Below are 27333 nucleotides of genomic sequence, written 5' to 3' on the forward strand. Positions count from 1 at the left end.
GCCTACCAGCTGAGACTGGGAGTTGAGGGTGCTGTCATCTTCATGCTGAATGGCATGTATGCACATCTGGATAAACCGGCGCGTAATTTTTTTTGACTTCTCCAGTGCTTTTAATACTGTCAGGCCGGCTCTTCTGGGCGAGAAGCTAGCAGCGATACAGGTTGATGTTTTCCTTCTGTAATTGTAGACTCCCTGAATGAATGACCACAGTATATGCATTTGCAAGACTGTGCGTCTGATAGGGTGGTAAGCAATATTGGGGTTCCACAGGGGACAGTTCTCTCTCCTCTTTACTGTCTATACCACTGATTTCAGCTACCAGAGTCTTGTCATCTTCAGAAGTTTTTTGATGACTTTGCGGTAGTGGAATATATCAGGGATGGGGAAGAGACTAAGTATAGGACTGTGGTGGAGAACTTTGTCACATGGTGTGAAGTTAATCATCAGTATTTAAATGTGACTAAGCAAAAGGAGATAGTTGTGGATTTGAGGAGGAAGGCACCAATGACTCCTGGCTCCATCTAAGGAGTAGATGTAGAGAATTACAAGTTTCTGATGTTGCACATAGTAATAAGCTGGACTGAAGTGTTCTATAGGAAGGGCCAGAGCCGTCTCTATTTTTTGACATTTAACTTGTCTTTTAACATTTGCAGAACAATGCTGAAGATGTTTTATGGGTCAGTGGGGGCTAGTGCTCTCCTGGCATGCTGGGAAAGCAAGCTTAGTGTGGCCAACACCAACAGAGTCAACAAATTGATTCACAATTCCAGTGATGTTGTTGGATTGGAGTTGGAGTCTTAACAACAGTGTTGGAGAGGAAAATGTTGTCCAAGGTAGGTTCAGTCCTGGACAACTCCTCCCACCCACTCCACAATACGCTGGTTTGTTTGAGCAGTACCTTCAGCGATTGATTGTTACAATCACGTTGCACCACAGAGTGACACATGAACATTTTTTTTGCCCATGGCAATCAAATTATATAATTCTTCTCTGTGAGTTCTGGATTTAATCTGCTTTATGATCCAGATTTTTTATGTAGTTTTATTATTATGTTGATATTAGGTTAACTATGTGTAATGATTTTTGAGTAATGTTGGAGAAAGTGGTGTAATATTTGCATGTCGGTAGTTTGCTTTTCTGTTATTTTTTTTTTCAATCTGCGTTATTTACTCTATGTAGTATTTTAATAGGATGCTAAGGTTGATTACAGTACAGTAATCATTTGGTTTGCTGTTATTGGTAATTTTATTGTTGTGCCTTTGTGTTGTTTTGTTGAATAAAATTGTATTTTAGTCATTTCCCTTTGGGATTAATAAAATAATCAGCATCTGAATGGAGACCAGTGACTATAGCAATAGAGAGGCTTCCACCGACTAGCTGGATTAGCACAGGGGCAAGTCACTCTGACTGATAAAATGGACTCATCTGTGTCAAGCAGAAGATATAGCAGGTAGGGATCAAGCAGAAGCATAGTCGGTAAGCAAGTCAAAGGCTTGCTTCAAGTGGTGTTCCGGGACCTGTGTTGCAGGTGGGGGATGCCAAATGTAGACCGCTTGATCTCCAGGTTCAATAACAAACAGGAAAGGTTTTCTCTGTTGTTACAGGGAATCTCTAGTGAAAGCTGTGGATGCTCTGGTGGCTTTGTTAGATCAGTACATCCTGATCTATGCCTTTTCTGACTTCTCTTCCTCATCTTCTTCAGAGTATTGAGAGTCAAGTAATTGTCATTTATTCAGACTGGCCAAGGCACATGTGGTACACTGACCTGGTAAGACTTCTGTCATATGCTTAATTTGCCCAACCTAACCATTGGGAATTTTTTGTACCAATGACCAATCTGCCATCCTGCTTCACAGTTGATAGTTTTAACGGCTTGATTGTTTATAGTCTAGGTTCTGAGGGAAAGGGACATCTATGAATCTGTGATTTCTACAATGCTGTAAGCAAGGTAGTCTACTTCTTGTAAGGCCTGTTATTGGGCATGAAAAGCATACTTCATTGATGTGAGATTCGGGCTATCCCCCTCAGGAGTTTCTCTGTGGAACAATTCTCTTCTTCATGTAGCTTGGTATGGACCAGTATCTGATTCTTAGCACAATTCAGAGTCAGGCTTATTACCTTTCTTTTCTGTTACTTTATTCTATTCTTGTAGCCATCACCGTTGAGAAGCAAATGTGTGAACTGGTGGCCTTTTCCTGCAGGAAACACTTTTGGGCTTTGTACAGAGACAATGTGCTGTTGAGGCCCAGGACTTTATTCTTGCTTAAAGTGAATGTAAAGTCTTGTTTTTCTTTTAGTTAAAAATAATAAACATGTTATACTTACCTGCTCTGTGCAGTGGTTTTGTACAGAGCAGCCCAGAGCCTTCTTTTCCCGGGTCCCTCTTCAGTGCTCCTGGTCCCTCCCTCCTGTTGAGTGCTCCCACAGCAAGCAGCTTGCTATAAGGGCACCCAAGCTGTCCGTGTGTCCATTCAGACTGCTGCCTGCCCTGCCCCCTTTCTCTCCTCATTGGCTGACTGACTTTGATTGACAGCATTGGGAGCCAATGGTGCCATGCTGCTGTCTCAGCCAATGAGGAGGGGAGTCCAGGGCAGCGGAGACACTCTTGAAAGATCACTGGATTTAGATGGACCTCAGGTAAGTATGAGGGGGACTGCACACATAAGGCTTTTTAGAGCATATAGAATGCATTATGATAAAATACCTTCTGCCTTTACATCCACTTTAAGGTAGCTTATGTCTTTCACCTCACCCAAGACTTTGTTCTTTCATTCCACTTTTCGGCTCCAGTTCACCAACAGGAAATTTCCCACCATTGAATGAGTGCTAGTCTGTTTCTTAGCCACTGTTTCTTTCAGGAAGACTTATTGTAATTCTGTATGTACCCTGTAAGGGTACGCCAACTTCTTGTTCCGCCCTCTTTAGGTGGCTCAGACAGGCCATCACCTAACTTATAGTTTCAAGAATCGGGTTTCACCCTACCTTATCAAAGAATACTGTACTAGATATGTGAGTGCTTATTAGACTTTTCAGCATCAAGTAACTGTTTCCTAGGATTGTCACCTGTTTTTTTGTTCAGTATTCTACCATGTGGATGTTTCAGCCTCTTCTGATACCAACTTCAGGTAACTTTTTGTATGAGCTGCAGACAGTCCCTAGTTCTCTTTTGTTTTCTGTTGTTTTCTTGTGCCTGTTAGGGTTTGTTCACTGTATTGCCTACTGGTCATTTGGACTGCTGTTCGATGTCCGCAAGGTGAAAAACTACCTGTGCTCCTCAAGGGACAAGACAGAATGTTTTGTACATATCTTAAAATCTTTTTCTTGAAATTCATTGAGGTACACGGGTCCCACCCCCTGTGTTTCTGATCATGCTCTTGGTACTGTATTGCTACAAAAATGAGGCATGCTGGTATTGGGAGGGGTTATCCTGAACCGGTCTACAGTTTTTTTTGTATGTCAGTGTCTAATTCCCCTGTAAATTAAGGACTTCCTGTGTCCCTTAATAGGTTCAAAGAAAATATATTTTTTTTATGCGTTACATAGTTGGATTGCCATTGAATTTACTTAACCGCTTTATTTTATGCTGTACAGTATGTGCTCAAAACATTGATTTATAACTGATTATATTTTTGTTCCCTAGGAAATGATGCCTTGGCAAATTGCACAGTGGCCCAAAGAATAGGGAAAGGCAAAGATGCTACAGTTATCTTTCGCAGTGTTCGTACACCAGCAACCAAACCTTCTCTAAGAGAAATTCCTCAAAACAGTAGCTTGCAAAATGAAGTCCAAAATCGACCTGTTTTAAACATGCATCATGTTCCTCCTACACCTGTGTTTGAGAACCAGATTGCTGTTCCAAACTTTAGCACACCCTATAATCATTTCCCTATGTCTCTAGAGAGCCTAATTGCATCTTCAGTGATTTCATCAAAATGTATTAAAGATCCTAGACTTTTAAAAAGGTGTGAACAAGAAGTTGTTAAATTCACCGGACAGTATCTTTTAGGACAGCAAACTCAAAAAGGACTTGTTTTGGAAAGTGAGGTACCCAGCTTAAAAGAAAAAGAGCCTAGCAAAGAGAATCTGGGCACATTAGAAAACAGCGGAAGTAAAACATCGCTATACGTAAGTTTTGAAGAAGCACGTTTTTCAGATGAAAACTACATGAATGAGCAGGAAATTAGGAACATGGATGAAAAAGAAGACATAAAAGCTGGTGATCAGCATCTTACAGAGCAGCAAAGACAATCCAAATGTGTTTTTGATAATGAAGTGTCCAACCAAGATGAAGATCTTATAAAAGAAAGAGAGAGCTGGGAAAATATTGTAAGTAAAACCTCACTGTACATAAGTTTTGAGGAAGTACGCCTTTCTGATGACAGTCGTAGTAAGGTAACAGAATTGTTAATGAAGACAGAGAGGAAACAGTCACCATTTCTGACTCTTACTGAAAATGTGGAAGATGCAGATGGTCAGTCTTTGCAGTGTTTATCCACGAAGGAGAACTTACAACTTTCTGGAAAACTGTGTGTATATGGTGGGTCCCAAACACTGAGTGACAATCAGTTCGGTGTTACAAAAGATGAAGACCCCGCAAAACTGAATTCACCCCTGGAAAAAACACCTGCCCCACTTAGAAGTATTAATAAGTCCAAAATCCCAGCTACAATAAATGACAAGAACCATCTACTTCAAAGCAAATGCCAAGTATTATCTTCTGGAATAAATAGAGGACAGTCTGAAGACAGTGATGACATGTCTTCAAAACAAAACCAGAAAGACGCACTTCTAAAAGTTGTTCTAAATGCCAGTAACAGTAATGAATGTTTGTCTTCAGGAAAACTCACTGAGGATGAGAGTGCTGAAGTTACTAAACAAACAGGAACTTTGCAAAATAATCAATACTCAGTCTGTGATGGACACAAAGTATGTTCTAATGGTAACAGAAATAAGCTTGTCACAACTAAAGCACATCACATCGATAGAAGTATAGTTCAACCCGCAAAGACGTTTTTACCATTAAGAAAAAAACAACTTGAGAAAAGTGTTCAGTCTGAAACCTGTATATCAAATCCGGATATGAAAGCTAAAAAGACTGCAGATCATACAAGTCCCCAAAAGCATCTGTCTATTTCTTCATCCTGTCTTAATACAAAATTCCCCAAAGTTGCAGAGAAACATCCAATGAAGAAATCTCCTGAAAAGAAAGTGCAAGAACAGTCTTTACACAAGAAAGAAAAGTCCATCAAGATAGTGCCTACCGCTTCTCTTAAAAAAATGAAAGACGGTGACAAACACAATGTTGTGAGCAAGTTGACGAATGATCTTAATGGAAAAAATGCATCTGAAAAATCCAGATCCTTCTCAGCTCCAATTCACGATGTGTACAAGGACATAACTGAAAATGATCTAAATAGTAAAAGTAGTTTACCATGTACAGGACTTTGTACTACCAAAGAAGATAAAGAGGTTAAGAAGAATTCTGATATGAATTTAATTTCCAAAAATGTCTATTGTAATGATTCATTTGGAATGTCGCAGACAGAGAAAGCAAGCGTGCATAATTCATTAACAGAAAACAATACATTTGGAGATATGCAGCGTGATTTGCAGTGTTTGATAGAGTTAGAGAGCCGCATAGATTGGAAAGGTATTTTTGGAACACAGAATGATAAAGTAGAAGACACGACAGAGCTGTGGAAACCTTCAAGGAAATTGAGAGAGCCTAGTGGCTTGAGGATCTTTCCTGACATGGAAATTACCATTAGAAACTCTCACTATATGTGTGTAGAACAGGATGTCAACAATGTACTTGAAGTATATTCAACTATGGCTGTAAAAGAAAAGATAAACAACAGTGCAGAAAAAGATGTTCCTTCAAATCCCCAGGCAACAAGTGATGTCTTAGAGACTGTAACTAACAAAACATCTTCAATGTCCCGGGATTGCAAAGCGCTACTTGATAATAGACCTGAACTCCTATCTCATAGTGTCAAGATGAATGAAATCGTCCATTTAGATAGAAAGCTAATAACTCAAAATCAGGGTAAATCTGAGGGCATTAATGATAACAATTTGACTTGTATCAAAACTGGGAAAAGTTTGTCTCATTCAAAAATTTTAAAAAAGAAACTCAGCAGCACAAGGAGGCATTCAGTAGTTATTAAAACATCTGTTAGAAGAATGAACAAATTCTCTCAGTCTGAAAAAAATATAAAGGTGGTTTTAGGATTGTTGTCAGGTGAGATTCCTCTGTGTAAGAGCAAGCGCATTTCCAAAAGACTAGACCGAGCTATGCTTCACCTAAGAAAAGCACACAAAAGAGTGCAAAAATCCCTGCAGCTTGAAGCTAAGTCTGGAAGGAGATGTAAATTTACAGAGTCCTTGCAAGCCACAAGAAACTCCGGTCAAGAAAATCATCATATTACAAATCATAATACTTTTAAAATAAAAAGTCAAAATGGCAAAAAAATGGACACCAAAAGAAAACAAGATAAAAGTATGATGGTAGAGTGTGGAGGTAAGCAGTTGTTACAAACTCCACATTCTTTTAAGGTTTCTGTCTCTGATAAATGTCAGCAAAGGTCTTCTCCTGAAGACAGAAAATGTCTAAACCTGACGACTCAAGCAGTCAATGGAAAATATGCAAACGATTCCTTGGCTGCAACTTCTGGCAATTCAGCTTCACCAAAAAAATTGCCTCTATCGCCTCAACACCGAAATAGAGTAGGAATTGCTGCAGATTCTCCTATTGCTAGCATATCAGACATAGAGAATGCAGTGCCAGCTATTTCTCCACCAAAATCAACAAGTGAAAAGAAAGAGACTTTTACAAAAAAATGTCTAAAAGTTAAAAAAGACAGGAAAGAACTCATCTGCACCAAGAAAATGTTACTTCATGCAAAGAAGTACCATTCATGCCATACTAAAATTAAAACATCCAAGAAAAAAACAGATTCAGCTTGTGAAAAAAATCTGCATAAAGGAAAAAAAGTTAAGCACAGTACACTTACCACAGCAAAAAAAAATGAGGTGTCAAGATTGTTATTGGGGAAATTGTCGAAGATTTTGCAAAATGCAAGTGAGACAGACAGCCTAAAAAGTCTACAGGACTGCCGATCCTTGTGCAAAAAAATGCTCCCTGTTTTTATTAAAGCATTTGAGAGAAAGCAGAAATGTACCTGGAGAGATGTAATAGTAGACAGGAAATTGTTGTTTTCCAACCATCTAAAAACCTGTTTTAGAAGTACTTTACAGCCACAGGCCATAGAAGCTTTTCTTGAATTACAGATGATGATAGAAACAACTGAGTTTATTGAGAATCGCATTCGTTTTATTGAGGGAAGGCCTACGTTCCGCAGTCTCCTATGGTATGATGGTTCGCTGTATAGGGAATTACTTGCAGGCGAGGCTGGCTATCAGCAGCAGTCACACTTCTATACAGCATTTCAAGAAAAACTGAATGACAGTGCAGTTACTACTTTGGAGAGCCTTTGTAGCAGATTGTCAGATTTTTTGCAGGAAATAGATGACAAGAACAGCTCCTACTATGTCTACTTGAAATATAACAGAGAATTGAAAGAATGTGAAGATGTTTTAAAGCATGATTGTGACTATTCCGCATTTTCCCTTTCCATACCTTTCAGCTGTGGAGCACATCTGGGAGACACAGTAGAAGATTTGGTGGCCTTACAAAAAAGTACTTTAGAGATAATAAGTAGGTTTATTCAACTTCCTAAAGTAGAACCTGAAAAGAAGGAACATGCACTATGTCTTCTAGAAATGATCTCAGCTAAAATTGACTTTTTGAAGACCTCGGTGTCTAAAAGTATGAATTTGTCTCTCTTTGGTATTCAGCACTTACTGTTTGATGCATCAAAAATGATGGTTTTTAAGGAAAGGAAAGCCCTTGACGGGAACAAAATTATAGTTCTTACAAAAGAGATCATTGGTCAGATTAACAGCAATGCTTTATCAAAGTTGTACGAAGTATTTTGTGTCCCTGGTGAAGAAGCTTGGGTGGCTGATGACATAGATGAGTTGTGGAATAAGAACCCAGATTCACACAAAAGTCTCTCTTCTCACAATAAGTTTATTGTTAGCAAGTTCATAGACCAAGCTCTTCATGCAAAACCTTGTTTGTTAGAACGAATGATTAGTGAATGCCAAAAACACTTACACTCCCAGATAAAAAACTTTCAGATTTTACAGGAATGTGATATAGAAAATGCTCTCATCAAAGATAGCAATGTTAAGGAAATGACTCAAAGAAAAGACCCACTTACCACTCTGATAAAGCCTGAAGCAGTTGAACCATATATTGAACTAGCAATGACATATGAAACCTTGCATTTTCTTAACTGTGTGATGGCTTCACAGAAAAAAAAAGAAACAAAAAGAGGATTACTGTGGTATGACACCTCTCTGTTATTGGATCTAGTTCAAATTCAACAAAGACTGGCCTCCTTTGTAACTGGGAACATGATGCCCAATGCTGTTGACACAATCGAAAGCAGAATAGTAGACATAAAAACAGAGCTAGAAGTCATCAGCAGCTGCACAGATTCAGTGAATTATGCGTATGCTTTTCAAATGATGACAAGAGAACTTTCAGAGCTTTCAGAGATAAAAAAAATGGTTTTTAAACTCGACTCAGCAATACATGAATACATCAACTTTTCCCCATGGGTTGTCTCATTACACTATGGAAGCTTATCCGTGGAGCTGGACCATAATTACAGACAGTTTTCAGATTTTCTTGGAATTCTAATGTCTTCTCCTAAGAAAGATTTAGGAAAAATGGCCCATACAATGATGATAATGAAAACAATCGAACTAGCAAAAGCTTTGAATGAAAAGAACAACAATTCACCATTTGACATATTTACATGTCAGATTCTGCAAAACAGAGTGAAAAATGATTGCATGGTTAAGAAGACACCAAATGAAGGCAAAGCCAAGATGTTTAATGATCATTCTCCCAGGAAAAGAAAAGGTACATCTCCAGAGGCTGTCTCTCCTAAGAAAAAGGTTAGTGTTTTATGGGTTTCTGAGTGTGTTTAGATTGATTTAAACATAAGACAACTTGAATAAAAACATTGAAGTGTCTGTTACTGTCACCCATGCTGTATCAGATCTGAATTATATTTATACTAGCAACTACCTAAACCCCCAAACACTATATATATACTTTAAGCACAGGCACTGGGGAATAAAATGGTGGTTGTTGCATATTTTTATGTCACACAATATTTGCTCAGTAGTTTTTCAAATGCAAACATTTTGGAAAAATACACTTTAATGGATTATAATGCACACAAGCTCAATTTAATATTTGTTTGGTAAAAAAATAAAAGATGATGTTATGCAGAGTAAAAAGGTACCAAACATGTCACACTTAAAAATTGTGTCCACCTGTGGAACGGCACCAAACTATAGTACCTAAAAATCTCCATTAGTGACGCTTGTCAGCTCACTTGGTGATGATATTCTGCTCGTCAATCCTGCTGGTTACTTAAGCTGTTCAGTCCAGATCCTCTCTGCCTTCACCTTGGTCAAGATATGAAGAGACACGCTCCTGTGTTCCTGTTAAGACTTGCTTGGCTGATGTCCCTTCTGGTTCCTGATCCTGCTTGCTGTTCCACTACGCTGATTCACCGGTTTCCTTATTTCCTGGCCTGTTCGGAAGTACACTGATCCCTGGCTACCTAATATCCTGGCTTGTCTGACCATCCGTTCCAGTTACCGAACTCTGGCTGTTTTGCCCTTGTTTGCTCTGTTTATCTTTTACCATTATTATTATTATTATTAACCAGTGTGATTTTTTTACTGCACTTCTGTCTCAGTCTGATTCATTGTACCTAACAGTAGGCGAAGGCCATGAATTTAGGAGATGCCGTAAATCCACTTGTTGGTAATAAATAGGATCACCGCATGGATCAGTTTCCAATAGTTTTACAGATGCTCCTGAGTCGCATGGCTCACCTAGAATCTCCCCCTGTCTTGCAGGCTGTCCCTGCTGCTGCTCCAGTCTCTGTGCAGGCACCCGCCTCAAGTATTACCTCTTTAACAGGTATGTCTCATTCTGCTCTGCTTCCTCAGCGATCTGGGGGCGATCCAGTTCAATTCAGAGGGTTTCTCAACCAGGTTGAGATATACTTTGAGATGATGCTCCAGGCATTTCCCACGGACAGTAGCAAAGTAGGTTTCATGATTTCTTTGCTTTCTGAGAGAGTCTTGACCTAGGCAAACCCTCTATAGGAGACGCAAAAACCCGTTGCCCTGAGTTACCCAGAATTTGTGGCTTCCTTCAAAAGGGTATTTGATGTTCCTGCACGCTCCACTTCTGCTGCCAAGAGCCTCGTGTCCATCAGAGTACGAGAACTGTTGCTGATTACTCCATTGAATTCCATACTCTGGCAGCAGAGGTTGCTTGGAACACTGAGGCCCACGTGGCTGCCTTTTCTCATGGTCTTTCGGATACCATCAAAGATGAGATAGCAGCCCGAGATATACCTACTGAGCTGGAGAAGTTGATTACGTTTGCCATCCTCATTGACTCCAGACTCAGAGAAAGACTCTCTTAAGGCTTACCTGTAGATGCTTGAAATAACTTATTTACAAAAAATCCATGCGCCGATGTCTACGGTGCATGCACACTTTAGAAAGGTCAGATCATGCGGTTTTTTAATAGAGATCATCCCGTGAATGGCTGCTCCCGCGCGCATGTACGTGAATGACGTTACGTGACACCGGCCAGTCACAGAGCCGGAGTTTATGGCCCCGGAAGCAAGAGGGGTGAAGATGGACGCACGCTGCTAGTGGGGACAGCGGTGACATCGCAGGCTTCGGTTTCAGGTAAGTGACATAATGGGCTACTATGCGATGCATAGTAGCCCATTATTCTTTACCTTTTCAGGGAAATAAAGAGGAAATAAAACCCACCAGGGTTTACTTCCTCTTTAAGAAGCTCTTGCGGAAGCCTCTTGTACATTTGTCTCCCAGCTTTGCAGTCCTACCCTTGCCTCCCTCACCTCCCATGCCTCCTTTGTCCAGAGTTGGTCAGTGAAGTGGAACCCATGCAGTTGGACTTGACACTTCTCTGCGGATGAGAGAACCCTTAGCAGGAGGGAGAGATTGTGCCTTTATTGTAGCCAGGCAGGCCACTTTTTGAATTCTTGTCCTACCCGTCCAGGGAATGTCCGAACCTTGAGGTCCTGTAGGGGACAGACCTCAGGTGGTGTTGTTTTGTCCCCAGCTATCCAGGAGGATAAGCCCATGGTTCCGTTTACCCTTTCTTGGTCTGAGTCGTTTGTCGAGATACAGTCTCTAATCGACTCTGGGACTGCAGGCCTGTTCATTGATGCTGCCTTCCTATCTAAGCATTTGATTCCACTGCAGCTTCGTGTCACTCCACTTGCCATTGGGGCTCTTTTCTTGTTAAGTTTCAATTACATAGTCTCATTCTTACCCGGTACAAAGAATGTAAAGGCTCAAGCTTTGTCGTGTCACTTTTCCTCCACTTCCAAGATGGAATCGGTTCCTGTTCCTGTGATTCCTTCTGATCATATTCTGGCTACGAAAATTTTTTATATAGCGCTCGCAAACACAATGAATAAATATCCCAATGTATATTAAACCAAATAATGTCCAAATGAAAAGTAACAAAAAGTGCTCCAATCTGAAGGTAAGCAGTGCAAAAGGCTTCAGAAATATTCGACTGTGCAACACCCCCTCATGTGTCTCCACTCACTGGATTGAGACAACCCCCAGCTTTTCAGTCTGGTGGGTCACTTAGAGCTTTGTACTGGTGTCCAGGAATGATGGATGTAGTAGATTTGTGTCCAGGACAAGAGATTCGTGGGCAGACGCGTCAGACGCGATGGTCGCTCCATGGGATCAGTACCAGCTGATCTATGCATTTTCCTCCACTGAAGCTGTTACCACATCTGCTCCGCAGAGTGGAGGCCCGAGGGGATCCCAGTAATACTGATTGCCCCAGATTGGCCACAGCGTCCCTGGTACGCAGACCTAGTACGCCTGGTGACAGGCACTCCCTGGTGACTGCCGTTGCGATGGGACCTTCTGTGTCAAGGTCCGATTCTCCATCCTGCTTTACCATCGCTGGTTTTCTATATCCAGGGTCCTGCGGTTTCTTCAGCAAGGAGTAGACCAGAAACTGACTTTGAGCACCATTAAGGGACAAATTTCAGCTTTGGCTGTCTTTATTCAGCGCCCCCTGGTGTCTCACTCTCTAGTGAGCACTTTTGTTCATGGGTTGCGGCATGTAGTTCCTCCGGTGCATCCACCGTTACCCCCGTGAGATCTGAAGCTGGTGTTATCGGCGCTTCAAAAACCGACATTTGAAAATATCAGAGAGATCCCTCTGTTGACTCTTTCCCAGAAAGTGGTCTTTTTAGTGGCCATTACATCAGCCAGGAGGGTTTTGGAACTGGCAGCCTTGTCCTGCAAGTCACCCTATCTGGTTATCCACAATTATAAGGTGGTGTTGCGTCCGCAACCTTCTTTTCTTCCGAAGGTGGTCTCGGCGTTACACATCAAAGAAGACATTGCATAGACTGTATAATTGCAATTGCATATGCAATTTTTTTTCTTTTTTCCTGTTTTTTGGGTAAAAACGCAGTAGCTTTACGTCAATGTACTGTTGCATTTGTTACCGCAGTTTTGGTGCGGTTTTGAGGGTAGTGCCTCTCTGTTAAAGGAACACTCGGTTTTTGTGGTGTTTTTTTCCACACACTGTCGTTTTTGTGGGTAAAGTTATACTAGTTCCCACTTACCATGGTGGATGAAATTTCTATGCTGTTTTCCGACCCCTCGTTTTGGCACTGCTTGGGGACATCCCAATGGCTAAGAGAGGAGTTGTGTCAGTCTGTGAATATAAGAGAAAATAGGATTTTTCTTACTCGCCGTAAAATCCTTTTCTCTGTAATTCACCGACTGACACAGCACCCGCCCCTCCCATTTTTTTTCCATTATACTGCTTGTTGACGTACTGAAGGTTGCATGGCAGGATGGGGGGTTGTTACCTAAGTGACCGCCCCTTGGGCGGAACTAAACGTTCTGTGTTTTTCATAACATGTTATGCCTAGTCTTCTCCTAAAGGTCGTATAACAACCCAATGGCTAAGAGAGAAGCTGTGTCAGTCGGTGAATTACAGAGAAAAGGATTTTATGGCGAGTACAAAAAATCCTATTTTTCAGGAGCAGTGATTTTAATAATGCTTAAAGTGAAACAATAAAAGTGAAATACTCCTTTAAATTTCATACCTGATGGTGTCTATAGTATGCCTGTAAAGTGGCGCATGTTTCCCTTGTTTAGAACAGTCCGGGAGCAAAATTACATTTCTAAAGGACAAAAAGTAATTTAAAAGTGCTTGCGGCTATAATGAATTGTCGATCCCGGCAATACACATAAAAGTCATTGAAAAAAAAAACGGCATGGGTTCCCCCACAGTCCATTATCAGGCCCTTTGGGTCTGGTATGAATATTAAGGGGAACCCCGAACCAAAATGTAAAAAAAAAAAAACAATTGCGTGGGCGTCCCCCCAAATTCCATACCAGGCCCTTCAGGTCTGGTATGGACTTTAAGGGGAGCTACGCGCCAAAATTGAAAAAAATATATTATTGTAGCTTAATCGTATCAAAAATTTACTTTTTAAAGTACACTCACTTGTGTTAAGGTAATATAACATGAGTATTCCATCAATTTGACAGTTAAAAACATGCAAAGGAAGTGATTTTTCTGCCTCGATATCTCAACCATCAAATATTAGTGTTGGCACTGCACCACGTAGCTTGCTTAACCACTTCCCGACCGGCGCACGACGATGTACGTCGGCAGAATGGCAGAGGCAGGCAAACTGGCGTACAGGTATGTCCATTTGAAATTGCTGCCGTGCCATCGCCTGCGTACCACCGGCGGAACGCGCACGTGCCGGTCGGGACCCCTGTGAGTCCGGTCATGGGTCCCGCGGACTCGATGCAGAAGTAAACAGCATCTCCCCGTTCTGCCTAGCAACAAGTGACACTGATCTCTGCTCCCTGTGATTGGAGCAGAGATCAGTGTTCACTAACACACAGCCAAGCCCCCCACAGTTAGTAACATGCCCCTAGGACACACTTAACCCCTACACTGCCACCACCTGGTTAATCCCTTCACTACCAGTGTCATATACACAGGAATCAGTGCATTTGTAAGCACTGATTGCTGTATAAATGATAATGGTCCCAAAAATGTCCGATGTGTCCGCCATAATGTCGCAGTCACAATAAAAATCGCTGATCGCCGCAATTACTAGTAAGAAAAAAAAAATTATTAATAAAAATGCCATAAAACTATCCCCTATTTTGTAAACGCTATAAATTTTGCGCAAACCAATCAATAATCGCTTATTGCGATTTTTTTTTTTTACCAAAAATATGTAAAATATGTACAGTGCCTTGCGAAAGTATTCAGCCCCCTTGAACTTTTCAACCTTTTGCCACATTTCAGGCTTCAAACATAAAGATATAAAATTTTAATTTTTTTGTGAAGAATCACCAACAAGTGGGACACAATTGTGAAGTGGAACGAAATCTATTGGATAATTTAAACTTTTTGAAATGGAAGGAGTATCAGACCACTGCAAATCTACCAAGACCTGGCCGTCCCTCTAAATTTTCAGCTCAGACAAGGAGAAGACTGATCAGAGATGCAGCCAAGAGGCCCATGATCACTCTGGATGAACTGCAGAGAACTACAGCTGAGGTGGGAGAGTCTGTCCATAGGACAACAATCAGTCGTACACTGCACAAATCTGGCCTTTATGGAAGAGTGGCAAGAAGAAAGCCATTTCTCAAAGATATCCATAAAAAGTCTCGTCTAAAGTTTGCCACAAGCCACCTGGGAGACACACCAAACATGTGGAAGAAGGTGCTCTGGTCAGATGAAACCAAAATCGAACTTTTTGCCCACAATGCAAAACGATATGTTTGGCGTAAAAGCAACACAGCTCATCACCCTCAACACACCATCCCCACTGTCAAACATGGTGGTGGCAGCATCATGGTTTGGGCCTGCTTTTCTTCAGCAGGGACAGGGAAGATGGTTAAAATTGAGGGGAAGATGGATGCAGCCAAATACAGGACCATTCTGGATGAAAACCTGTTGGAGTCTGCAAAAGACCTGAAACTGGGACGGAGATTTATCTTCCAACAAGACAATGATCCCAAACATACAGCAAAATCTACAAAGGAATGGTTCACAAATAAACGTATCCAGGTGTTAGAATGGCCAAGTCAAAGTCCAGACCTGAATCCAATTGAGAATCTGTGGAAAGAGCTGAAAACTGCTGTTCACAAACGCTCTCCATCCAACCTCACTGAGCTCGAGCTGTTTTGCAAGGAAGAATGGGCAAGAATTTCAGTCTTTCGATGTGCAAAACTGATAGAGACATACCCCAAGCGACTTGCAGCTGTAATCGCAGCAAAAGGTGGCTCTACAAAGTATTAACGCAAGGGGGCCAAATAATTTTGCACGCCCCACTTTTCATTTTTTTATTAGTTAAAAAAGTTTCAAAAATCCAATAGATTTCGTTCCACTTCACAATTGTGTCCCACTTGTTGGTGATTCTTCACAAAAAATAAAAATTTTATATCTTTGTTTGAAGCCTGAAATGTTGCAAAAGGTTGAAAAGTTCAAGGGGGCCGAATACTTTCGCAAGGCACTGTATAGATGAAAAGTTTGCTCATTCTTTGTGAGAACTGCACCCGCTAGAGCTTGATCCAAGAGTATTTTCAATGCTTTTGTTTACTCTACCGTGGGGTCTCTTCTCAGTTTCATATATGTATCTATGTCTCTATGTCAGATAATGCAGGTAAATATAGAGCTTCATAATGCCCAAAAGTCACCATGATTGCAGTATAAACAATGCATATACAAATCAATAAAGTCTTCACATACATTGTCCATAGCCAATGATGAGACCAAGAGTTAACATAGAGATGTATCAATATTGTTTACCTTATTAGAGTCTGTTTGCCGAGGCACATGTTCTGCCATCCAGAAACCAAAAAGGGTGGATGTAGGGTGTGTTCGGTAATCCTACTTTAATATACCTCCCCTTCCAATCAGCTGACGCCACTAATGGCAGCAGCTGATGCCAAAACAAAGGGAGGGGAGGAAACAGGAAGGCACATCCGAGTTGGCCTCCTGAGCTGCACGCTTATGGCCCCGTCTCGTGCGTGCATGCATGTGCGAATACGTCAGCATGTCAGAACTACGTCCCACACGCGCAGCCCACTGACACGTCAGGCTTCACTGGCAGACTGTGCATGTCCAGCGGAGTCTCAAGATGGAGGCCAGACGGAGAGATGAAACTAGTGTCTATAGCCACAGAAACCTGCCATGGGTTGCCTGGCCCAGGCAGCTTTGTGTGCCGGGTGGTTCAATGACATCTCAAAGGGAACCTGAAGGAAGAGAGTTAAAATAAAAAAAGGAGAATGGATGGAAAATACTTTATATATTTGGAAGGAATCAGTTCTGCAGCATAAGATAAAGAGTAATATGTAAAAAAGAGTTTTGTATACATATATACAGTATCTCACAAAAGTGAGTACACCCCTCACATTTTTGTAAATATTTTAATATATCTTTTCATGTGACAACACTGAAAGAAATGACACTTTGCTACAATGTAAAGTAGTGAGTATAAATTTTCTGTTCCCTCAAAATAACTCAACACACAGCCATTAATGTCTAAACCACTGGCAACAAAAGTGAGTACACCCCCAAGTGAAAGTGTCAAAATTGGGCCCAAAGTGTCAATATTTTGTGTGGCCACCATTATTTTCCAGCACTGCCTTAACCCTCTTGGGCATGGAGTTCAGCAGAGCTTCGTAGGTTGCCACTGGAATCTTCTTCCACTCCTCCATGATGACATCACAGAGCTGGTGGATGTTAGAGACCTTGCGCTGCTCCACCTTCCATTTGAGGATACCCCATATATATCTCTATATATATATCTATATATATATATATATATATATATATATATATATATATATACAATATACATATAAATGAAATAAATGAATATTGAATTATCCCAGCAGATTAACTTACCTTTAGGCTACAGTAAGTCAATATTTCAAATGAGAGATGAGCAGAAAACGAACAGAACACACTTGACAACATTAATATATAATTCACATATACTATAACTATAGAACAATTGTTACTACACATCGGAGATTGAAAGACTATTTTATGTTATTATCATTTAAATGACTCCAATCGTTTTGCAGTTTGGAAAATGTGTCGGATAGAAAATAATAGACTGGCTTCTGGCTTCAGGCGGCCATTTTTCCTGGTGATTCCCTATTGAGAACACTGGCGGCCATTTTCTTGTAGCCGGATCACGTTTTTGTGCTCTAGCAGCTGCCCCTGTGTCCTCTGCTTCCTGTTTGGTCATCACAGAGCGCTGGGGAGGTTACCCTGTGTTCTGAACAAGTGTGTTTGATCGCCCACAGATCATTCACCGATCGTATCGACCGGCCGGCCACAACACAGTTTTTTGTTATCTCTGCATCTGGGAGCCCTGGGGATCATCAGGCATTGCGGTAATACAGCGCAGAACGGCCCAGGGTGGTGAGTCCAGCGGGTTAGAGCCCCTCAACCAGCGGCAGCAGGAGGGTGGGACTGTCACTGTCCTAAGTCCCCTTCAGGTGGCAGACAGGGTAGGGTCAGCATGGCTTCAGAAACTGGTGTTTCTTCCCCCGAAATCCAGGCAATTGCAACCGGGTCACCTGCAGACTGCGCGGTCCCTATGGACACCCTTACGGCAGTCCTCAATTCGTTCGTTGCCAAGATAGAGGCGGTACGTGGGAAGAAAGGTGCTAAAAAGTGGCCCCTGTCCTCTGGGGAGAGCTCTGATGCAGACTCTGATGACGCTGACCAGATCCGTTCGGACAGTGAGGATGAGTCCCCGTCCGGGTCTGTGCGCGACAAAGCGTTAGTTGGAGCACTTATCACAGCTGTGCGTGATACCCTGAAGATTCAGGAAGCAGCGGATCCCTCTGCTGATGTACTTGTCCCTTTTGGGTCCCGCAAGCCAGCACGTTCACCTAAGGTGTTCCCGTATCTGACTTATTTTGACATGTTCATTTACAAGGAAGAGGGTCGCCCGCAACTGACCTTTTCGGTCCCCAAATACATGGCAGTGCGTTACCCCTTTGAGGAAAGCCTTCTCAAGAAATGGTCGGCTCGTCCGGTCATGGACCCCCCAGTATCCAGGTTAAATAAAGTAACCACGATCCCGGTTGAGGGGACTCCTGCATTCAAGGATCCCACAGATAGGAAGGCAGAGGCGGTGGCTCGTTCCTTGTTTACGGTTGTTGGGTCAGCCGTGCGACCTGTACTGGTATCCGCACTGGTGTCGCAGACACTGACTGAGTGGGCAAAACTTTTGCACCGCGAATTGGGAGAGCAACAGGCCTCCCCTGTCTGCGTGGAACTAGCAGACCAACCAGTGCAAGGCCTTAAGTACATTTGTGACGCGGCCCTGGATACTCTCCCTCTGTTATCCAGGGCTTCAGTGTCAGCTGTAGTGCTGAGGCGCCTGATTTGGTTGAAATGCTGGTCTGCTGATCAGGCATCCAAGAAAGCCCTGACGGATCTTCCCTTCCTTGGTGACCGGATCTTTGGAGCCTCGTTAGATGACATTATTAAAAATGCCACAGGTGGTAGGAGTACCCTACTCCCACAGGCCAGGAAGGCTAAGAAGCCATGCCCCAGGCAAGGGCTCTCCTTTTCCGCTCACAATCGGCTTTTTGGTCCGCCCAGTGCTTCGACAAAACGTCCCCAGCCTGACAGGACGCCCACGGTCGGTCAAAAACGTCCCTGGAACCTGCGAACAAAAGTGCTACCGCAGCTCCTCTCTGTAACAAAATGGGACATTCCCAAGCAGTGCCAAACGAGGGGTGGGAAAAACAGCATAAGAACTTCATCCACCATGGCAAGTGGGAACTAGTGAAACTAAACCCACAAAAAAACAACAGTGTGTGGAAAAGACACACTCCAACAATGTTCAATCAGAATGAAAAAAAAATGAATTTAACCTGGGATTTACCATGCCCTATGATAAGGACCATATCACGTTCTTGGACTTGGAAGTATATAGAGGGGAGGAAGGTACTCTTTGCACGAGTCTTTATAGAAAATTTACAGGTGGCAATACAATCTTGCATGCCTTAAGTTTCCATCCTAAGGCATTGATTGACTCTATACCATACGGTCAATATTCAATATTTGAGAACAAGACGCAACTTGCTCGGACGATAAGGTTTATAAAATAGAGGATGCCAAATTATATGATAGGCTTATGCTCATCACTCATTTAAAATATTGACTTACTGCAGCCTAAAGGTAAATTAATCTGCTGGGATAATCCAATATTCATTTATATGTCTATTGTTTTTATATGTATATATCTTTTTTTACATATTACTCTTCATCTTATGCTGCAGGATTGATTTCTTCCAAATATAGAAAGTATTTTCCATCCATCCTCCTTTTTTATATTTTATCTCTCTTCCTTCAGGTTCCCTTTGAGAGGTCATTGAACCACCCGGCACACAAAGCCGTCGGGCCAGGCAACCCGAGGCAGGTTTCTGAGACTAAAGACGCTAGTTTCATCTTTCCGTCTGGCCTCCATCTTGTGACTCCGGCAGACATGCGCAGCCTGAAATGTTGGTTTGCTGCGCGTGCAGGACGTCGTTCTGACCCCCTGACGTATGCGTGCTCGAGATAGGGCAGCGCAGCTCAGGATGCCTTCCTGTTTCCTGTAGGATTGCCGAACACACCCTACATCCACCTTTTTTGGTTGTTGGATGGCAGGATATGTGTCTCCGCAAACATAGACTCTAATAAGGTAAACAATATTGATACATCTCTATGTTAACTCTTGGTCTTATCATTAGCTATGGACAATGTATGTGAAGACTTAATTGACTTGTATATGCATTGTTTATAGTGCAATTTTGGTGACTTTTGGGCATTGTGAAGCTCTATATTTACCTGCATTATCTGAGTTTATAAATACTCAATCTCTCTTAGCATAATTAGTATACAGATTACTTATTGGATACATTGCAGAAATTAAAGCATAATGAGTTACTCTGTCACCTGGTTGGAGGCCGAAATGCCGAGAGGGCTCCCCTTCCAGCTGAGTGCAGTACACCCCTGAGGTTGGGTACAGAGAGTGTAGTGCCCAGAGAAGCACAGGTTGTCAGATGGATTCAGGAGAGAAGAGCTGGTTGTCACCTGAAGAATATGGGGTAATGCAGGAAACACAGCTGGGCTCAAGTCTCTAGGAATCCTCAGTGATGCTTGGCAAGGTGTGTGCAAGGACAGTAGTGGAAGCCAGGCAATGTGTCAAACACAGTAGATCCAGCAAGAGGAAGAGGCAGGTTGCAGGAACGGAGACAAGTCAAAGGTCTGGTACAGATAGGCAGGCAGGAACAGATAACTGTAGCAAAGTCCTTGATACAAGCCGGGATCAGGAGCTGGAGAAGGCAACAAGTCGGTAAAGCAAGCCAGGCGGTCAAACCAGGAGTGCAGATCAGGCAGGTCAGGAACAAGCCGGGTCACAACAGGACATCCAAACAGTAATTGCACAGAGGCTTAGGAACAGAGGAGGGCTGACGACAATCCAGCAATGAGATGGGTTTAGCAGCAGTCTTATATAGGCCAGCAAGTGGCCTCATCTGTCACACTGGGCATACACATTCGTCAACTGGTGCTTCTGCGCATGTGTGTTTGCCTGTTACTCCCGTTGTGAATCTGTGTGCCCCCGTTCGCACCTCTTGCATTAGCGCACACAGCAGTGTGCCAGAGGTGACTATTACGAGTACTGGCACTATTGCCTGTTCTCCTACGGACATTTCCCCGACAGTGGCCCCCCCAAGGGGCAGCCACCCAATGAGCCAATGCTTCGGGGATGTCTGTTGTGAAAGTTCCACACAAGTCTAGGAGCGTGCACGTTGCTTTCAGGCTTCCAAGAATTGTCTTTGGGGGGGTACCCCCTTCATTTGAGATACTGGACCTACCTCTCCTCCAGCAATCCATAATGGCTTCTACTTCAAACTCCATTTCCCCTTCTATAGAAACTGGAGGTGGAGGTAGTTCTTCTCTTCCAGGGAAGGGACTGGATACAGCTGATTTAAGCAGTGAGGTGTGGAACACTGGATGGATTTTGTAGGAACTGAGTAGTTCCAGCTTGAAAGCCACTGGATTTATCTCTCTTTTCATTTCATAGGGACCGATGAATTTGGGTCCAAGCTTCAGGGAGGGACATGAGAGCTTGAGGTTTACTGAAGAAAGCCATACCTTGTCCCCAATTTTAAAGACAGCATTCCCTCTTCTTCTTTTATCATGGAACCTTTATAGTCTTCTTGGGCCTTTTACTTATAGTTGGTTTGAATGAACCTTAATCAATCCTGGATAGTGGGGGCAGATGTTTCAGGTATAATTCGGAAGGAAAGAGGGATGAAATCCATCATTTGCCCAGAAAGGAAACTGATTGATGGCTGCATGCAAAGAGTTATTATATGCAAACTCAGCACAGGGAAGAAGGGAAATCCAATCATCCTGCGAGGAAGTACAAAAACATTGAAGATACTTGAAGATACATTGAAGATATAGTCCTTTCTGTTTGACTATTGCTCTGAGGGTGCTAAGCTGAGGAAAGACACACTTCTATTGATAGGGACTTGCAAAGATCTCTTCAAAACTTAGAGGTGAACTGTACCCCTCTATCGGAGACAATGTTACCCGGTAATCAATGTAACCTGACAATCTCCTTAATAAACATGTTTGCTGTGTCCGAAGCAGAGGGTGTGCCAATCTTCGGAAGGAAGTGTGTCATTTTGGAAAGGCGGTCCACCACTACCATTATGGGGGTGTTTCCCCAGAGGGGGGCAGATCTGCTACAACGTCAATGGATATTTCTTTCCAGGGTTGTTCCGGAATGGGCAATGGTCTCAAACTTCCCTACGACTTGGCATTGGAACCCTTGTTGCACTGGCACGTGATACAAGCGTTTACATACTTTCTGCAGTCCTGTCCAAAATGAGAGCTGAACAAGTTCAGTGGATCTTCGTATCCCAAAATGCCCAGCAAGTTTATGAAATGTAACATTTTTAGAACTTGGAGTATGACTGGCTGGGGAACAAAAACTTTATCCTGATGCCACAAAAATCCATCTTGGTTTCTCAGCGAGGATACCTCAGATCCAGGGCACTGGGTAGAGGCTTGCTTGATCAAAGTCTTTAAGTCAAGTTGGATAAGCAAAAAATTCTGAGTGGATAGGATCGTATTTGGCTCCTTTGCTTCAGGGGTATCCGGAAACATTAGAGAAAGTGCATCCGCTTTCTCTTTCTTGGAACCTGGCCGATATGTAAGATGGAAATTGAACTTGGAGAAGAACAGAGCCCATCGGGCTTGCTGGGGTCTTAAAAGTTTGGCTGTTCTGAGCTGCTCCAGGTTCTTATGGTCTGTAAAGATCATAGTGGGGTGAGCGGCACCCTCAAGTAAATACCTCAATTCTTCTAAGGCAGATTTTTATGGCCAATAGTTCTTGGTCTCCTACATCATAATCCTTCTCTGGTGGGCTCTTCTTCTGAGAGAAGAAAGCTACAGGATGAAGAAGAGCCTTAGGTCCCTGCCGTTGGGACAGGATTGCCGCTGTAGCTACTTCAGAGGCGTTCAACTTCCAACACATAAGGCAGGGTTGGATGTGGGTGCTGTAGGATTGGTGCAGAAGTGAATAGATTCTTTAATTTGTCAAAGGCTGTCTGAGCTTCTGGGGACCACTGAAACCGTATCTTCTGGTGAGTCAACTGGGTGATGGGTGCTATGGTGGGGGAGAAATCCTTCACAAACCTCCTGTAAAAGTTTGAGAACCCCACGAATTGCGGAACACCTTTCTTGTCCAAAGAAGCTGGCCAGTTTAAAATCGATTCCACCTTCTTTGGGTCCATTGCAATTCCTTCACTAGATGGTGGAACGTGACTGGGGAATTGCATAATCCGTACGGCATAACAAGGTATTCCAAGTGGCCGAACCGCACACGGAATGCCATTTTCCACTTATCATCCTTGCAGATGCAAACAAGGTTATAGGCGCCCCTCAGATCTATTTTAGTGATGATCCGGGAGGTTTGGAACCTTTGAAAAGTTCAGGAACAAGAGGAAGTGGGTATTGCTTTTTTACAGGGATTTTATTGAGTTCTCTGTAGTCAACACATGGCCTCAATGTGCCATCCTTCTTCTCAACGAATAATATACCTGCCCCAGCAGGAGAAGAAGAGGGACAAATAAATCCCTTTTCAAGGTTCTCATCAATATAAAATCGTAAGGTCTCCAGCTCATTTTCAGATAGAGGGAAGATTCATCCAAAACGAGATCTCGGCCCCAGGGAGCAATTCAATTGGACAGTCATAAGGCTGGTCAGGTGGGAGGACATTGGCCTTTTTCTTATCAGAAATGTCTAAGAACTCTTGATAAGCTGGAGGAACGTTCTGGAGGTTACTGGGAACAGGTTGCATGGCCAAACAGCTGACAGGATCACTGGAGCTGGGAGCAAAGCAATGTTTCAGGCACTATACTGAAGAAAGAGAGATTTCCTTCTTGGCCCAGTTGATTTGCGGGTTATGTGCCTGCAGCCACGGAATTTATGAAGATGATGGGAAACATGGAGCATGTGAGCTCATTTGACCATTATCTCTGGGGAACACAATGCTGAGAGTGCTTTTTCTTTAAGCAAGCTGTGTGGTGTACAGTGCCAACACTAATATTTGATGATTGAGATATCGAGGCAGAAAAATCACTGATCACATTCCTTTTCATGTTTTTAATTGTCAAGTTGATGGAATGCTCATATGTTATATCAATTTAATACATATCGCATACTAGCTCATTATGAAATACTTACCTCAGGACGATGCCCTCAGGCATCGGCACTCCGAATACACAGCGGACATCTTCCACCAGAGTTACTTCCGGATTCGCAGCTCCGGTGCTGTGATTGGCTGGAGCAGCGATGACGTCACTCCCGCGCATGTGCGTGGGAGCCGCCGGTCAAGACACAAGTCCTAAAGAAATGGCACCTGTGGCCCAATTCTTCAATGCACATGCGCCGATGACGTCAGCAACAGCGCATATACTGAATATCTCCTAAACTGTGCAAGTTTAGGAGATAGTCACAGTACCTACAGGTAAGCCTTGTTATAGGCTTACCTGTAGAAAAAGGTGGTCTAACAGAGTTTACGACCACTTTAATATATGGTCGTCATATATGTCATTATATAACTTTTTTTGTAGGTTGCCTGGTAAACAATGATTTACAATCATATAGTATTATATGGTCACATTATGTAGACACTTTAAAAGAGTGTTTATTCATTTGTTTATTTGATACAAAATATTTCTTAGATATTTCGAAGACATATGCTTATCACGCTGGTACCAGATACCTCCTTTTAACTCCCCTACTGTACCCTTGTGGGCAAGGGTTGGTTTTAATGTATAACTAAAGGCAAAACCTGTTTTGTAGTTTTGGATAGAGCAGGGAGGGATTAGAACACTTGTCAGTTGTTATTGCTGTCGGTGCCCCCTGTAAGGAGATTCAACCTCTCTATTTGTCCTGCTTACCATTATCATTGATTGTGAAAGTAAATGAAAATCCCGATTTTTTTGTTGTCCCCAGAAAAGTATTAAGGGGAAATCTTCCAATGGGGACACTAGTTATGTTGAGTTTTGATGTAGAAAAATGTAAAATAATGCATTTGGGTGGAAAAAATATGAATGCAATCTACTCACTGGGGGGAGAACCTCTGGGGGAATCGAGAAAAGAAAAAATGACCTGGGGGTCTTAGTAGATGATAGGCTCAGCAATGACATGCTGCTAACAAAGCAAACAGAATATTGGCATGCATTAAAAAAGGGGATCAACTCCAGAAATAAAACGATAATTCTCCTGTTCTACAAGACTCTGGTCTGGCCACACCTAGAGTATACTATCCAGTTCTGGGCACCAGTCTTCAGGAAGGATGTACTGGAAATGGAGTACAAAGAAGGGCAACAGCTAATAAAGGGTCTGAAGGATATTAGTTATGAGGAAAGGTTGCGAGCACTGAACTTTTTTATACCCCACAATAGGGATAAAACTTTTTTGCGGAAGGAAGTTTAACAAACACGTGGCCACTCATTAAAATTTGAAGAAAAGAGGTTTAACCCTAAAATAAGTAGAGGATTCTTTACTGTAAGAGCGGCAAGGATGGAATTCCCTTCCACAAGCGGTGGTCTCAGCAGACTGCATCGATAGTTTCAAAAGACTATTATGCTGCATACACACAATCGCACTTTCCGGCAGACTTAGTCCGGTGGACCAGAGTCCATCGGATAATTTGATCGTGTGTGGGCTCCAGCGGACTTTTTCTTCCCCGAAGTCTGGCGGACCTAGAAAAAAAACATGTTTTAAATCTTCCCGCCGAAAGTCCATCGGACCCAGTTCCTGACGGGAAGTCCGCTTGTCTGTCTGCTGGTCCGACGGACCAACTACGACGCAACAGCAAACAAGAGAATGTTTCCAGCACGATCCTATTGCGCTGGTTCTCAGCTACAGGGTACTGTACACCAGGCCCTTAGGTCTGGTATGGATTTTAAGGGGAACCCCCTACGCTGAAAAAACGCAGTGGGGTTCCCCCCAAAATCCATACCAGACCCTTATCTGAGCACGCAGCCCGGCCGGTAAGGAAAGGGGATGGGGACAAGCGAGCGCCCCCCCGAACCATACTAGGCCACATGCCCTCAGCATGGGAGGGTGGGTGCTTTGGGGTAACCCCAAAAGTTCTGAAATTATTACTCTGTCTCATTTTTTTACATCATAGAAACCTGACATTTTAACAGGGGTTGTGCAGTCTTTTTATATCCACTGTAAGGAATAATTATGGACTGAATTTTGTTTTCCTTTTTTGATGGTATTCACACTTTCCTAACGTGCAGTATATGTATTGGACAGTAGAATTGTCAGTCTGGGGGGAGGGGAGTGTTAGATGTACTACCAGATTTAAGTACACTAACACACTGAAGCCAAACTTCAGCTAACACATTAAGCAGTTACAGCAACATTTATGTTCCTTTTGGAATAAAGATTTTACATACATAAAAGTTGATCATTATAAACACCCCTGTCACCGTTAAATGGTTTGTCTCAATCCTGCAACTGCTACATCTTGTTCTGTTGAAAAGCAACAGACTTACTGGCAAGATCACCAGGAGAAATTTACAGAAAGAAAGCTTAAAAAAGAAAATGAATGCAGCTACCACATCTAAGAATTGGTAAGCTGCAATATAATAAGCAGATCGGTCCAGTGGTTCAGCTCTTTTTAGGGTTTAAACAGGCAGTGTGGTGACAACATTTTGCCTCCTCACTGCCTGTCAAATGTCCTCTGAAAAGTGATCTACCATGGATTGCTTTTTCAGAGGATTGGCAAGGGCTGCCGCATGTGGGAACAAGCCCTTACTGTATATCCTATTGGGAGTAGTAGCTCAGCCAATGTGTACTGAACATTAGATGTGCATGTTGGGTGCAAAGGAAATCTCCTAAGGGTCTGCTTATTTGAAAATTAATTATCAAAGCCTCTCAGGACTCTATGCTTAGGAGTTGGCAGCTGTGTCTTTTTTCTTGCTTTGTCAGTCCGGGATATTGTGTGGCACACCCCTGTAAGTGCATTGATTGTAGATTTAAAACTGTGTAGGGTGGTTCAAAATGGAACAACATATTGTTTATGTTTTATTTTGTATTTTATTACCACCAGGTCTTATATCCTTGTGAAAAGTCTCCAGGAAAAGAGAAAAAAGAAAAAACTGAATCTCTTTCAAAGTATGTTTTTATTAAATGTTAAATCTTTTACAATGGATTTCTTAGTTCATAATACAGTAGATGTAATATGGTGAAGAAACAAGGCAGGTAAAAAAAAATCTTCTTTTACCAACATGAAAGCTGTACCTGGTGCCATATATCCATGACAGCGGTAAGATCTGCTGACTTTAGGGAGCTTCTAGTGTTAGGACACAGCTGTCAGGTAGGGGGCTGCCAAAATATTTGGATTTTTTCTTTCCTGTGTTGATCCACTGAACCACTAATACCCAATCTGGGGTTTAATCACTTACCATACTTTACCGAGCACTTTCACTCCCTTACTGCACAGGCCAATTTTCAGCTTTCAGTGCTGTCATACATTTAATGACAATTGCACGGTCATACAACACTAC

The 27333-nt window shown here is 42.4% G+C and overlaps 1 protein-coding gene across 2 annotated transcripts in view; it reads left to right on the plus strand.

The window, feature by feature from the left end:
* Positions 1-27333, plus strand: part of TEX15 (testis expressed 15, meiosis and synapsis associated) — a 241333-nt gene that overhangs the window by 175679 nt on the left and 38321 nt on the right. For both annotated transcript variants that reach the window (XM_077476237.1, XM_077476236.1), the window contains exons 7-8: positions 3641-9030; positions 26877-26941. In XM_077476237.1, coding sequence (XP_077332363.1) covers positions 3641-9030; positions 26877-26941 — 5455 coding nt within the window. The remainder of the gene's footprint in view (positions 1-3640; positions 9031-26876; positions 26942-27333) is intronic.

The sequence above is a fragment of the Lithobates pipiens genome, unplaced genomic scaffold (assembly GCF_037356315.1).
Source record: "Lithobates pipiens isolate NorthernLeopardFrog02 unplaced genomic scaffold, aLitPip1_a1.2 Scaffold_13, whole genome shotgun sequence".
Taxonomy (NCBI): Eukaryota; Metazoa; Chordata; class Amphibia; order Anura; family Ranidae; genus Lithobates; species Lithobates pipiens.